Source organism: Mirounga angustirostris, unplaced genomic scaffold, assembly GCF_029215605.1.
Source record: "Mirounga angustirostris isolate CCGP_5_RB_7025 unplaced genomic scaffold, mMirAng1.0.hap1 SCAF_16, whole genome shotgun sequence".
NCBI lineage: Eukaryota > Metazoa > Chordata > Mammalia > Carnivora > Phocidae > Mirounga > Mirounga angustirostris.
The window spans coordinates 51111328-51126922 of NW_026991724.1; the positions used below are offsets into that span (position 1 = coordinate 51111328).

The 15595-nt window shown below is 50.0% G+C and overlaps 1 protein-coding gene across 6 annotated transcripts in view; it reads right to left on the reverse strand.

Annotated features, from left to right (window-relative positions):
• Positions 1-6697: 6697 nt before the first annotated feature.
• PRKD2 (protein kinase D2) overlaps positions 6698-15595 on the reverse strand; it is a 34622-nt gene continuing 25724 nt past the window's right edge. For all 6 annotated transcript variants that reach the window (XM_054511469.2, XM_045891796.3, XM_064580393.1 and 3 more), the window contains 4 exons: positions 14872-14970; positions 10108-10375; positions 7506-7591; positions 6698-7181 (listed from right to left, as the gene is read on the reverse strand). In XM_054511469.2, the coding sequence (XP_054367444.1) occupies positions 6957-7181; positions 7506-7591; positions 10108-10375; positions 14872-14970 (678 nt within the window). In that variant the 3' untranslated portion in view covers positions 6698-6956. The remainder of the gene's footprint in view (positions 7182-7505; positions 7592-10107; positions 10376-14871; positions 14971-15595) is intronic.

Here is a 15595-nt window from a genome sequence, read left to right on the forward strand (position 1 = left end):
ACAGAGCAACCGTCGCCTATTGGCTGGAACCCTCCCTTACGAAGATGCCCGGCGGTGCACCCGCGCCCCCCCAACGCGACGCATGCTCGCAGCTTCCTACTCTCTTTGCTTCTGGGCGGCCTCGCCACGCCCCACCGCTTGCCTGCCTTTGGGCCCTAGTCACGCCCCCTCTCGCGTCACAATGAAACAAGTCCGCCCTTGCTCCAATGTCATTGGTCCGTGCCTCCCCGGTCCGCAGCTGGTTCCGCCCACTTGCGGGCGAGCTCTGGCTACCATTGGACTGTCCCAGGCGAAAGGGGAAGGGTGATCTATAAATAGAGAATGGGTCCACGTGACAGTTTGGCAACCGTTCCTCTCCCCCCACCCCTAGCAACCCTGAGCGGCTGAGGCTGTGCAGGGGGCGGAAAGGGTTATCGAGTCGAGCCCTGATTTTGCCTCCTCTTCCACGAAGCCTTCCCAGACACTCAGCTGTAAAACTAGAGGCCAGCTAAGACCGACATCCTTCCATAAAATAATGCTTCTAAGAGGGACCGGCTTCACGGACGTGTGACCAGCTTAGGAGGGCCCTGCACTTGGTTTAGTATTGGCTGTTCTTGTCTTGGAAATTCTTAATTTTTGAACAAGGGGTCTCGCATTTTCGTTTTGCCCCAGGCTTCACAAATTATGTAGCCAGTCTTGCTTCTAAGAGTCAGATTGGTTGTATCCCAAATTCTGGAATTGTAAGACCAGCCTGGGTGGAAGATTCTGTGATTCGACCAGAACAGAATCTAAGCGTCTTTTGTCTCCCAGATCGTGTGGGGCATTGCGTTCACCGTTCTACGATTCCAGGAGCCTTTGTTCGACGTTCTAAGAGGCTTTGTTCTCAGCATTCTAAGATGCTCTGTTCTCAACGTTCTGTGGTCCTAAGAGTCTGAGCCTGACTTTGGTTTCCAAGGTTCCCTTCTGGCTCCCCAGGCTCCGCGAGCCGGGCTGGCGCCCCCTCAGGCGGCCAGCCTGGGTCACTACGCCGAGTGTGTGTCCCTACAACCTTGGAGATCTAGCTCCAAGATTCGTACCCATTTCTCAGACAGACCTTGACTCCCTAAAAGCTAGGGCCCAGAAGATCATGTGAGAACTTCCCTCTTTTATGACCCCCTCTTTTATGACACCAGAAGACATCTGGTCGTAAGCTGGAGAGGCAATGATAACCATTGAGAACTAACTCTGGAACCAGAATGCGGGAGGGGGGGCGGAGCCCCAGCCCCTGCCACTTTCTAGCTGTGTGACCTTGGGAAACTTGCTTAACCTCTGTGCCTCAGTGTCCTTATCTGTGTGATGGGGGTCATAATACTGCCTACCTTATCCAGGCATTCTAAAGACTGAGTGAGATAGCTGTCCAGTGCCTTCCATGTATAAAGAGCCACAGAAGGGTGTGATAAATAAGGACAAAATAATCCCAAGGAGAAAAATGAGCCTGGATTTTAATATCGACAAAGTATATTCACTCCCCCTCTTGTTTAAGACAGACCTAGACTTTCCTTAAACAGTCTTAATTTTCCAACAGTGGGGAGATGATCGGGATTCATGATAGGTGGTTCTGGGGAGCTTGCTCTCAAACGAGATTTTCTTAGTAGTTAGTGTCTGGGGTGATGTCAGGGTTGGGCTTTCATCTCTGCTGTTTGTGCAAAGCCAGTTGGACCATTTCTTGCATAAAATGTTGGATCTGGAACGGATTTAGGTTTTGGTCACTGGGCTTTCACGAATGGGTATTCCTAGGAAGAGCAATAAAAAGAGAAATATTAATGGTTGAATAAGGGAGTAACACCAAGATTGGAGGCCCAAGGGCAGCCAATTGCAAGGGTTCCCAGAAGGAGGTACAGAGAGATCCTTAATTGATGGAGTCAGATCAGCGGTCACAATTCTGCGGATTTCCTCGGTGGCCTCTTGATGTTCTTACCGATGATGATCAGGTCTGAGGAGTCCCCAGAAATGAATGTGCAGCAGTAACTTCCAACGAGAGCATACAAGTCCTTCCCTTGGAAGTCCCTAACCTGGTACTAAAGTTGCCCAAACCTGGTTGGAGGCCGTATGAAATCCTCGGAGCTTACTGCTAAGCATTTGACTTCTTGTTCCAAGCCTCCTTTAGATGCTAATGAAAGAAGGGGTCACGGTCATACTGGATCGTGTGTCCGCGTGGTGATTTTCAGCCTTCACAGGATGTGGCAGATCTCTTATGTTTGTGGGGAATTGGGTGGGGCTTTGAGAGAAGAACGAGTGAAGTTTAGACATTGATAGAATGAAGAGGACTCAAAACCCTGAAAAGGACTTACAGGATTGGCAAGATAACAGAAGCCAGTCCAGTTTCTGGTAGGTAGATATCAATCTGCAAAACCTTTATGCATAAAATACACAGCATTAGGGCGCCTGGGTGGCTCAGTTGGTTAAGCGACTGCCTTCGGCTCAGGTCATGATCCTGGAGTCCCGGGATCGAGTCCCGCATCGGGCTCCCTGCTCGGCAGGGAGTCTGCTTCTCCCTCTGACCCTCCTCCCTCTCGTGCTCTCTGTCTCTCATTCTCTCTCTCTCGAATAAATAAATAAAATCTTTAAAAAAAAAAAAAGAAAAAAAAATACACAGCATTGGGGGCAATCCCAAGACTCATGGAAATCATTGTCTTATTTATTTGAGGGGTCAGAAAATAAATGTGGGGTTTGTTGTGTTGGGTTGTTTTGTTGTTGTTGTTGTTGTTGTTTTTTAAAATGTTGATTAAAGGTGAAAAACCAGGGGCACCTGAGTGGCTCAGTTGGTTAAGCGTCTGCCTTCCGCTCAGGTCAGGATCCCGGGGTCCTGGGATTGAGCCCCACATGGGGCTCCCTGCTCAGCGGGGAGTCTGCTTCTCCCTCTCTCTCCCTCTCTGCTGCGCACACACACACACTCTCTCTTAAATAAATAAAGAAAATATTTTTAAGAAAAAAGGTGGAAAACCAAGGAGAAGATGCAGGGACGGGACTGGGACCATGAAATGAGTCACAAGACGGGTGATACCACTGATACCAAGAGAAATTGTGAGCGGCACCAGTTGACTCGGGATCAGCAATATTTTGATAGCTGGAAAATCTGGGTGAGTTCAGTGAGGAGGTGGTTCCTGCCATTAGGGTTGTCACCGTGTCATTTACCACGTAAAAGTTTCCGGAGACTGAGTCCCCTGAAGGGGCCGTTAGGGAAGTTGTGGAAGGAGCACATAAATCCTGACTCATAGATGCTAGGGATAGGGAGAGTTTTGCTGTGACAATCAAGTGGTGAGTTGGGAGGGGTCTTGGAGGGGATGGTGCTCGATCCATCTGCAACCATCCTATTTCCAAATCAGGTCACATTCTGAGATACTGGGGGATAGGATTTTAACATACCTTTTTTTGGAGGGGGTGTGGACACAATTCAACCGATAACAGGCCCAGAAACCCCTGGAGTTGCGTTTTAGTCTTGGGTAAAAGGTGAAATTAACGATGGGATAAATTCATTCCGTGGATAAAGTTAGCCTTCGGGGGCGAAGTCACGTCCTAGATAGTGCACTTTTGCTTTATGTGGCTGTAATCCTTCCCGAGATACCCTGTGTCCCTGTGAGCAAGGGCTTGGGGTAAGTATTGAGTGTCAGAGAGTGAGCTGGGTGAGGGATCAGCCACATTTTGGATTTGAGGCGTCTTGTGAGGGAAAACCACATCCCGCAAATTAGCCTTCAGAGTCCCAGAAAAGTAAGGAGGGGCTTCGGTGAACTCTTAAGGCACACCTGTCCCTGTGTATTGTTGACTTTCCCAGGTGAAAACAAAAAACGTCTGTGAATCAGACGTAGAGGGATATGAAGGAATGTGTAGAGGAGGTGTTAATCCAGTAAAGTGGGGGGTGTTGGAAGGTAGAGAGAGGCCAGGCAGTGTTTGGAGTGGGAACTCGCGGGAACCTAGGTTTGACTATTTTATTTATGGCCTACGGGTCTTGGACTAGCCATATTCCCGTGGTAACACTGGAGTTCTAGACGGACAAGGTGGGAGTGCTTCAGGGTCCGGGAGCCAGGATTGGGAGACCCCGAGTGACTGGTGGAGGCATGTGAAGTCAGTTTCAGGAAGGGCATGAAGGTTCTATTTCCACTTGGAGAGAGGTTCAGCCTCCAAGATGCACCCTATGTTGCTGAGGCCCAAAGAGAATCAGAATGCGGGGCAGCGTGTCTTGAATATGTGGGCTTGAGGGAGAGGTTGATGGGTTTTTTGGGGAGGGGGCAGGGGAGTAGGAGGGGTAGCGGGCTGAGATGGATAGGAGTAGTCCGGGACTTCGAGACATAGGCTCTCTTGTGAACATGAAATCTTGATGTTCCAGATGGAAAGAATATCCCTTCCTGAAAGATTTCTTGGAGTAGTTTGGGTATAAACCGCACTGGGTAGTAAGGGGGCCTAATGAGTCACAGAGGGACTTAGACAAGCCTAAACACGTGGCAAACTGCGGAATTCATCTTAATCATTGCTGTGTACTGATGGAGGGGGAGGGGGAAACTGGGAGATATTTATGGGGAGGGCGTGGCCCCTGTGTATTAAAAGGGGTAGGATACCCACTAATGGGGATAGTCATTTCACCTGTGGCTTGAGGGGTATTTATAGGCACAGAGAAAGCCTGCCAGGAGGGAATCCTTGGAAAAACGAAATTTTACCCCCTACAAGTTTGTGCCTCTGTCAAGATCAGGGTTGGTGGTATCCGATACCCTGATAGGATGGGCTTTTTCTTCTCTAATTGTTTAAGTTGTGGGGCCTTAAGTGACGTTATGTGGCTTTGATTTGATCTGCCATGGTATCCTCATGATGTTGCACTACCTCATGGAATTCTGCAATCAAGGTATTTTCCCATCTGACATCATGGATTTTTTTTAATGATTTTATTTGTTTATTTTATTTTATTTTTTTTCGAGAGAGCGCTCGCATGAGTGGGGGGAGGTGCAGAGGGAGAAGCAGACTCCCCACTGAGCAAAGAGCCCTATGCGGCACTTGATCCCAGGACCCTGGGATCCTGACCCAAAGGCAGACGCTTAACCAACTGAGCCACCCAGGCGCCCTATGGGTTTTTTTCTTTTAAGTTTTTATTTATTTATTCATTTAAGTCATCTCTATACCCAACGTGGGGCTCGAACTCACGACCCAGAGATCAAGAGTCGCCCGTTCTTCCGATTGAGCCAGCCAGGCGCCCTTAAGTTTATGTTTATGATCATATCTCTAATTCCTGGTCTCAGGGTGTTAACGAAACTGGTGGTCAAGATAGAAGCAGTGTGTTTATTCAGGATTGGACCTGAGTATTTGGTCCATGCACTTCTTAGCTCGGTTTTATCACTGGAGATGGAGTTGTCTCTCTGTTGTCTACCCCCTTGGATCTTAGGCCAGTCAGTTTTAGAGGGAGAGGCATTGAGGATGCAGTCCAAGAGACTCCAATATTTCCCAATATTATTAGCTCGAATTATGCCTCAAAGGCATTCTTGTTCATTTGGAGATCCTCATTGACTGAGGCTCATTTGAGCCTCTTTATCTTATTTTAAAGATTTTATTTATTTGAGAGAGACAGAGGTAGCGACAGAGAGCATGAGCGGGGTGGAGAGGGAGAAGTAGGCTCCCCGCTGAGCAAGGAGCCTGAAGTGGGGCTCGACCCCAGGATCAACCTGAGCCAAAGGCAGACACTTAACCGACTGAGCCACCCAGGCGCCCCTCTGCGCTTCTTTAAATCAAAGAGCTGTAGCTCCGGAGCCAACCAGCAGACGGGCTAGCTAACATACATCAGGAAGCCTCAGAGAGTAAGCTCCCTGTACTAGCCCATTTTTCCAGGGTTCAGGAAAGTCTTTATGGTGTGTAAGTCTGAGTGTTTAGAAAGGACTTGTTTCGGTGCATGCTCCAATCGCTTGCCCTCAGCTGTGACAATGAGGAGCTGGAGAATCTGGAGGTCAGGGGTCAAAGGTGGAGAGATGTTCCCTCGGCCTGCAACCTCAGAGCCAAGATGAGAAGTCAGATCAGAAGACCCACCTTCCTGACCCTCAGGCTCGCTCAAAGCTGCCCCACCCTTCTGGACTCCCCCATCCCAGTCTCACCCCCATCTGTCTCTCCACGGGATGGTGAACCCCCTGAGGGAAGGGTCTGGGCTGTCTCAGTCACCACCGTGTCCCCAGCATCACCCAGCACCCAGCGTGACGAATGAATTAGTGAATGAGCACATTTGGTGTGTAGAGAAGTCATTGCATCAATTTAAAATACTAGATATTGTGGGTCAGGTTTCTACTATGGACCAGACTTGTGCTAATGGCATTGTCGTTATTAGTAGTTGTGATTAGTAGTAATACCACTGACCAAAAAAGTGGATCAAACAAGCCATGGGATTACTTTGCTCTAAACCCTCTATCCCTCTAGTCATGCTCCTCCATCCATCTATCTTCCCCTCCTGGCATACTCGTTCCATCTCGAACTCTTCTTGCTTTTCTCTTCCCTGTCCTCCTTATGCTACCCTTCCTATCTTCCCCCTTCTAGTCCTCCCTCTTGGCAGTCCTCCCTCCAGATTTCCCACCCCAGTTGGTCCTCCTTCCAGAACTCCTCCGCCTTCAGCCCCCTCTCTCCCACCTCTCCCATCCCCCCTCCCTCCCGCCTCATTCTCAGACAGTCCTCTTTCCAGGGGAACTCCATCTTGGTGAATAACAGACTCATGATGGAGAGTGCGGTGTGGCCAGAGACCAAGGCCATGGGGCCACAGATGAGTTCGTTTTAATTGCTGGGGAATTCAGGTTGGAAATAACTATCCCTGACCCGCCACGGGCCCCCGCCCTGCTCCTCTCCTGGGGTGTGTCCCATCCATCTTGGGCAGGAAGCGCTTCTGTTTAGAACAGTTCCTCGCTGAGACGGTGCGGAGGGGCGCTCTCTGGGGACCAGAGGACAGCATCATGGGGCAGCCAAGGTGGGAGCACGACGCCTCAGAGGATGCTGATGCGCTCGGCCAGCCCCTGCATCTCGCGGTCCTGCGGCGGGAGGGCCCCACCGAAGTCCCCACCGAAGTCCCCATCGGGGGGCAGCCCGGGCCCGGGCAGAGGGTGCTCTGCCACGAACTGCTCCCAGCGCGCGTCGTCACTCTCGTGCGTGATGTACCGCTCGCCCATCTTCCCCTCCAGCTCTCGGAGGTCCAGCCACGTCTGGTACTCCTGGGCCCGGGAGAACAGGGGTTAGCTTGCACAGAGCACGACCCATAGCGGCTGAGCTGCGCCCCTGCCCTGCCAGTGACAGGCCCGGGATCAATGAAGGGGAAACCACACCCTTCGCAACCTGCCCAGCCAATAGAAATTCAGCTCCGCCTCCTTCTACAGCCCAGCCAATAGGAGGCTCAGCCACTCTCCGGATCCACGGAAAATTTACCTGCAGCCTTCACCACCTACACAGCCAATAAGCCGTCGGGCTCCACCCCTTCCTCCAACCCAGCCAATGAGACCTCCCTCCCCTTTGCTCTCAAGCCCCGCCCCCCGCATCACCTGTAACCAGGGGTGGCTGAGAGACTTGTCCACGCTGTAGCGCTTGCGCATCTTCACCTGCAGCAGGTTGTTGATGAGGTCAATGGCTGCGCGGGAAGGAGACAGACAGTTCAAGCCCTGCGCGGTAGGGGCCGCCCCTCCACCAACAGGCCACTCCAGCCGACCTGCTACCATCCTGGCCTTCCGTCTGCCCTGGCACCAATCTCTCACCCACTCATTTCCTCATTAAATTACCATCTTGTCCACCTCTCCCCCGACGTTGCATACCCACTAGCTCCTACATGTCTTCACCAAGCCTCTCCCTCAGTTTCCCCATTCCTATGTCACCTCCATAAGTTTTGTCATACAGAGGTACACACAGGTACACCTGTAGTATTCTTCACTTATATTTTCCTTTAAGCCAGGGGCGCCTGGGTGGCTCAGTTGGCTGGGCGACCGACTCTTGATTTCGGCTCAGGTCATGATTTCGGCTCAGGTCATGATTTCAGGGTCGTGGGATTGAGCCCTGCATGGGGCTCTGTGCTCAGCGTAGAGTCGGTTTGAGATTCTCTCTCTCCCTCTCCCTCTGCCCCTCTCCCTGCTCACACACGCTCTCTCTCTAAAATAAATAAATAAATACAATGTTTTTAAAAATATTTTTTTTCTTTAAGCCAAACCATTGGCCCAAGATATACGGTGAAGAGGACAATGCAAGTAAAAAAGCAGCAGGTATAGCACACTATCACTTGTGTAAAAGGAGGAAATAAAAGAATATATGTCCATATATTTGCTTGTACATATTTAAAAGATTTGTAATAGCCATTGCCTTTGGGAAGAATGGCAGACAAAGGAGTGACAGAGGATTTTCACTGCCGACCCTTCTGTATATTTAAAAATTTGAGTCACGTCAGTATTTGATCAAAGCAAAAATCGGTAACATTTGGCTTTAAATCACTTCACTTTTTAAAAATTCATTTTCCCCTTGAAAAACTTAAGGGGTAAATAAATTTATTTGTAATGGAAATATTATATCACCCCGGCCAATGAAAATCCAAAGATCACTTGCCATGTTCACAAAAATAAAATGAAAATAAAACAACATTATTAGAAGGCAGTCAGTCAGTGGTTTCCTGCTCAGGCTCAGAGATAGGCCTGTTCTTTAGGAAAAGAAAAATTAGCGAGTGTCAGGCATTCAAGACAAGCCGGCACTCATCCGAAGCTGTCTCCTTGATCAGAAGCCTTGAAGGACAAGGCCTCACTGTGTGAACCCCTCTGAGTATAGGTCTTGTCCACACGGCCTCCCTCACACATGTCCATCCACACCAAATTCATTCTCGCATACTTGATGCACTTTTATTGAGACTCCTGAGCAGGTCCAAAAACACAACGCTGAGGACCTCCAGTATTACTCCAGTACTCGTGAATCCATTCTTATCACTTAGTGCTTACCTCTCTTGGCCCCCTGCTGCCACCTTTTCCTGCACTAACCCCCATGTCATCCCCCTCTCTGCCTGCTCCATGAGGCCATATCCCTCTAGGTTCCTTCCCTCCTCAACAACCTTCTTCCCGCACGACCCCTTATTTCCAACTCATCCCAGTATTCCCAGAGCCTGGGACAGTCAGTACGGGGCCCACAGTAGGCACTCAACATGCTTGTTGAATAAACTGTTATGAACAGTGATTGTCTTCCTAACTTCCCTCCCATCCTCTGTCTGTCTTCCTGAGCTCCCCGGCTCTAGGGCCTGCCCCTTGTTCTTACAGCTTCCTAACATGCCCCAGTATCTTAGTCCCACTGTAGGCCCACCCTCACACCTGTTCGGGCCCCAACATTATAGGCCTCCTGAGGGAACTTTCTGAGGCCCAAGTCACAAGCCCCAGTACCACTAGCCGGCCACAACAGCAGAGCCCCTGGATCCCAGTGTCCGCCTCGGGCCTGACTCCCCTCTCCTTGCACCCTACCCTTAAGCTTCCCCCCACTCGCTCCTCTTCACAGGTCCAGGTGATTTTGGTCTCAGGATGGGTCTTTCTGGACAGCCTCAGAAACCCTCCATGACCCTGCCCCTCCTCTTGCCACGCTCCTAAACCAGGCCCCTTCATCACCGGACCTGTCCCCGGCCCCAGGCCCAAGTCTGCCCAGCACCCAGCAAATTAGCCGGGTCCTTGTTCCTCAACCCTGCCCTCCGGCACCACTGCTTTTGCAAGGCTAACCCTTTCGGGGTCGTAGCCCCAAAGACTCCAGGCCCCAGCCAATGCCTTGGGAGGAAGGATCCGCCCCTTCTCCTGGCCACCCCAGCTGTGTGGCTTCCTCAGGTCCAGTAGTCCCTCTCCTTGTCCCGCCTTAGACAGGCCAAACCTTGTTCGGCCCCCAAAGCGCCAGGTGTCTGTCTCGGTGCTTCTGGAGCACTTCGTTTCCTGTGAACTGGGAACTAGGACTGACTAATTCCATACACACGCCTGAGTCCCTCTGCCCCAAGCTTCCAGGTCCAAGGTACCGCACCGTTTAAAGGACCGCCCTCCCTGTGGCCCCACCCACCGCCAGGCTCCACCCCCACAGCCTGGACGCTTCCGGGCCCACCTCTCTTATGGCCCCGCCCACTCCTCGCCCCCTCCCGTCCCCACCCACCTCCGGAGGAGATGCAGCTCCAGGGGCAGGCTGGGTACATGAAGGCGGCGTTCTGGATCTGGTCCTTGATGTCCTCGTCCTCGTTGAAGGGGAACGTGCCACTGAGGCTGACGTACATGATCACGCCCACCGACCACATGTCCAGCGAGCGGTTGTAGCCCTGGTTGAGCAGCACCTCGGGCGCCAGGTAGGCAGGGGTGCCCACCACCGAGCGCCGGAACGACTTCTCGCCGATGATGCGCGCGAAGCCGAAGTCACACAGCTTCACCTGCAGAGGGCGTGGGGTGGAGGGTCCGAAGGAGCGTTAAGGCTGCCCCTGCCCAGTGACCCAGCCCCACGCCCTCCATGGCGTTCCAGAGAAAACGGAGTTTCTCCTCTCACTGGTCGACGGACCTTGGTCGAGTGACTTCCTCCCTGTGCCTCAGTTTCCCATGTATGGAAACTGTTTCCTCAGTATGCCACGAGCGCTTAACAAAGGCCACCTGTCCCTGTACTTCCGCCACATTGAACAGGTCTCTTAACCACCTCGTGCCTCTATTTCCTCTTTTGCACGACGGTGATCTGAAAACTCCCTACCTTAAAGGGCGGTTGTATGGGTTGAATGACTAAATACATGGAAAGTGCGGGGCTCAGTGTCTGGCTCAGAGAGAGCCTCACTGGTCTCAGGGGCAGGAGCTGATTTCTCTCCGCCCCAGCCGCGTCACCTGTATCAGGGCTGTTAATAGCAGCTTCCTCTCAGGCTTCCCTGGGGATTAAATGGGACCCCGCGTGTAAACTGCCGACCGTGATGGCCAGCAGTCGGTAACAGGTAGACGCCCACCTTTCCCCTGATGGTGGAGGCACTCAAGGGTCACAGACAGGCTCTGGAGCCAGCCACACCCAGGTTCAAGGTCCTGCTCTCCTTCCTACCAAGTTCATAGGCAGTACCACCTCTGTGCTGCCATCTCTGTTCATGTATTGTTCCTCCCCTGCTCAAAATCCTTCTGTGGCTCACTATGGCTCTCCAGATGGAGTCCAAAACCCTCGAAGCCCCAAGCCCCTGTTGCCTGCCCTCAAAAACAGCCAGAGCCCAACCACTGACTCGATGTGACAGCCATACTGTCCTGTCCTAAGATCCTTTCCTTTTCAAAGATCCACTCTTTTCTCCAGATGTTACAATGGAATATTACTTGGCTGTTAAAAGAAACAGAAGGACTGATCCATGCTACCACATAAACGAACTCTGAAAACATGAACTAAGTGAAAGAAACCAGTCACAAAGGGCCACATATGCTATTCCTGAATGTTCTGTTCATACAAAACGCCCAGAAGGGGCAAATCTACAGAAAGTCGATTTATGGTTGGGATGAAGAGTGGTGGGTTTGGAGGATGATGCCTAAGGGGTACAAGGGTTTGTTTTGGGGGGTGATGAAATGTTCTAAAACTGATTGTGGTGATGGCTGCACAACTCTGTGAATATACTAAAAGCCACTGAATTGTATACTTTTCTTTTCTTTTTTTTTTTTAGATAGGCTCCACGCCCAGCACTGAGCGCAGTGTGGAGCACAATGTGGGACTTGAACTCACGACCCTGAGATCAAGACCTGAACTGAGGTTAGGAGTCAGATGCTGGGGCACCTGGGTGGCTCAGTCGTTAAGCGTCTGCCTTCAGCTCAGGTCATGGTCCCAGGGTTCTGGGATCGAGTCCCGCATCGGGTTCCCTGCTCAGCGGGAGGCCTGCTTCTCCCTCTCCCACTCCCCCTGCTTGTGTCCCCTCTCTCTCTATCAAATAAATAAATAAAATCTTAAAAAAAAAAAAAAAGGGCACCTGGGTGGCTCAGTCGTTAAGCATCTGCCTTCTGCTCAGGTCATGATCTCAGGGTCCTGGGATCGAGCCCCACATCGGGCTCCCCGATCGGCGGGAAGCCTGCTTCTCCCTCTCCCACTCCCCCTGCTTGTGTTCCCTCTCTCTCGCTGTGTCTCTCTCTGTCAAATAAATAAAATATTTAAAAAAAAAAAAAAAGCCGGATGCTTAACCGACTGAGTCGCCCAGGTGCCCCTGAATTGTATACTTTGAATCAGTGAATTATATAGTGTGTGAATTATATCTCAGTAAAGTTGTTTAAAAAAAAAGTACAGATAATCCTGCTACAAGGGCCTTTGCCTGGGCTGTTCCCACTGCCTGGAATACTTGTCCATCCAAAAAACGGACTCCTACTCTTTCTTCAGAGTGGTTTTTTCCTCTGACCCTCCAAATGGGCTATACAGTTATGTGAGCTCAGAGAACCACGTCACAGAACTCATTACAGATATAATTCTATTTTTTGACAACATGATCAACATTTGCTCTTCCCTCTGTGATCTGTGCTGACCAATATGGTGGCCATTGGCCCCTTGTGGCTACTGAGCACTCGAATGTGGCAAGAGCAACTGACAAATTAGTTTTTATTTTATTTAATTTTCATTAACTTACATTTAAAAATTGATCCTATGTTACATCCCAGGCTGCCACTAACAACTGAACGACTTCCAGAAGCAGAAAGAAACCATGAGGTCGATGTAAGCTGTTTCCACTGGGAGTCAAAATCTTTTACCCTTCCAAAATAAATGTTTTTGTGTTGTTGTTTTTTTTGAAGATTTTATTTATTTATATTTGCTAGAGAGAGAGAGCATAGGCGAGAGAGAGTGAGCGAGAGTATAAGCAGGGGGAGCTGCAGGCAGTGGGAGAAGCAGGCTCCCTGCTGAGCAAGGAGCCTGATGCGGGACTCAACCCCAGGACCCTGGGATCATGACCTGAGCCGAAGGCAGATGCTTAACAACTGAGCCACCCAGGCGTCCCTTCCAAAATAAATGTTAATGAAAATAATATCATCTTTTACTAAAAACAAAACAAAACAAAACCAACAGGGGCGCCTGGGTGGCTTATTTAGTTAAGTGTCTGCCTTCAGCTCAGGTCGTGATCTCTGGGTCCTGGAATCAAGCCCTGTGTTGGGCTTCCTGCTTCTCTCTCTCTCCCCCTGCCCCTCCCCTTTGCTCGTTCTTTCTCTCTCTCAATCTCAAATAAATAAAATCTTTAAAAAACAAACAAAAAGACCCTAGACTTAGTTATTGGAAAACTTTTAAATATGCTTGGAACAACTTGGATATGTCAGTCTACTTTTTCAAGTGCTAATTTTTTCAAATCTAAGCACAAAATCAAATATTTCTGATAAAAATTTCACATCTGAATTGAGATGTGTCCTAGGTGTTAAATACCAGATTTTGAAGGTGTGGTATAGAAAGAAAGAACATTTCATTAATAACTTTTATGTCAATTATACATTAAAATGATAATATTTGAATATACTGGGATAAAGTATTATTATTAAAGTTAATATCATCAGGGGCTCCTGTCTGGCTCAGTCAGTGGAGCCTGCAATTCTTGATCTCGGGGTTGTGGTTTGAGCCTCACACTGGGGGTAGAGATTACTTAGAAATAAATTTTATTATTTTATTTTTTTTAAGGTTTTATTTACTTATTTGTGTGAGAGAGACAGCACAAGCAGGAGGGAGGGGCAGTGGGAGAGGGAGAAGCAGGCTCCCCGCTGAGCAGGGAGCCCCATGCGGGACTTGATCCCAAGACCCTGGGATCATGACCCCAGCCAAAGGCAGACGCTCAACCAACTGAGACACCCAGGCGTCCCAGAAATAAATTTTAAAAAATCTTTCAAGTTAATGTCACCAGTTTCTTTTTACTTTTTTAAGTGTGGCTACTAAAATGTGGGATCTGGTATCCCTAGATACCAGCAGCACCCCTCCCCACCCCCCAACAGCTGTGACAACCAAAAGTGTCTCCAACATTGTCACATGTCCCCTAGGGGGCAAAACCGCTCCAGCTGTAAACCACTGGTAGAGATGGATGTTCCTTGGCCATAGAGAGGAGATGTCTTTGCTTACTACAGTTCCTGATGCCCCCACAGGGAGCTTGGCTCTTAGTAGGCACACAGCAATTCTTAGTTGAATAAAATGAACCTCTGGCTTTTGAAATGAAATGAACTCAGTGTTTGCAAAACACAGATCATAAAGCAAAAGCTTTACAGGATGTGGAAGGGCCACATGAGAACCTGTAGGCCCTTAAACACAGTAGGCATTTAATAAACTGTATCTGTTATAATCGTCACCGCTACCCAATCTGGTTCTGCCCCTGGGGGGTGTTCTCACCGCCCAGTCCCGAGGCTCATCAGAACTGTTTTCCTAACAGACCCACAGAGGAAATTACCAGTTGTCCCCCAATATCTGTTCTCCATTTTCCCCTTAATAATAAAAATCTTGAATTGAACGGGCCACAGGGCCACGCAGAATAAAGACTACATCTCCCGGCCTCCCTTGCAGCCATCCATGCCACGTGATCTAGTCCTGGCCAATGGGATGCTAGAAGACGTGCCTTGTAAAGTTCCACACCTTCTGGGAAAGAAGGGGGTGTGTCCATTTCCTTCACCCTGTTTCTTTCCTCCTCCTCCCTCCTACTATCTTGTCACATGATGGGGACCATCATGAACCATGAAGGCTAGAACCTCATAGAGAGGCCAGAACAAGACAGCCGGAGCCAAGTACCTGACCCTAAGGAACTGCTTTTTAAACCTCAAAATGCTTATGCTGGACCCTATATGAGTGTGAAACAAGCGTCTGTTTTATTTAAGCCATTGTTATCTTGAGTCTCTGTGTCCAATTATCCTGATTCATACAATCCCCACCTGCCTCCAGTGTTAGCTGGACTTCCCCAAATCAAGCTGGGACATGACTGACCTGAGGAAAGGGGTCGGCTGATGCCAACAACACGTTTTCCGGTTTCAAGTCACAGTGGACGATGTTCTTGAAGTGAAGGTGTCTCAGAGCCACCAGGATCTGAGGGGAGGAGGTGGGGCCGGTAAGAAAGGTAGAAAGCTGCCTGCCCCAGATTCTGCCACCAGCCCTCCAAACCCCATCCATGCCCCCTCTTTGTACCCTTAAAGATGCCCCCCAGGACCAGGGGAGGCATTGGAGCCCCAAATAAGAATCTCAGAACCCCAAAACCATGACGCCCGAGATAGGAGTTGGATAATTCCAGAAATGTTCGACTGGAGCAGTGGGTTTGGGAAGAGCCTGAGACCCTCTGGCATGTGGATAGCTCCTGACAAAAAAGAGCTAATATGAGGCTCCTGGCTGGCTCAGTTGGCAGAGCTGGCGACTTGTGACCTCCTGGGTCATGAGTTCGAGCCCCACCCTGGGCCTGGAGTTTACTCTAAAAAGGGGGGGGGCAGGGTTATTAGTAAAGTAGCAGCCTTTAAGAAGGTACTATTGTGTGACTCCATTTTAAAAAAATCTCTAATGTGAGGGGCGCCTGGGTGGCTCAGTTGGTTGGGCGATTGCCTTTGGCTCAGGTCATGATCCTGGAGTCCCTGGATCGAGTCCCGCATTGGGCTCCCTGCTTGGCAGGGAGTCTGCTTCTCCCTCTGACCCTCCCCCCTCTCATGTGCTCTCTCTCTCTCTC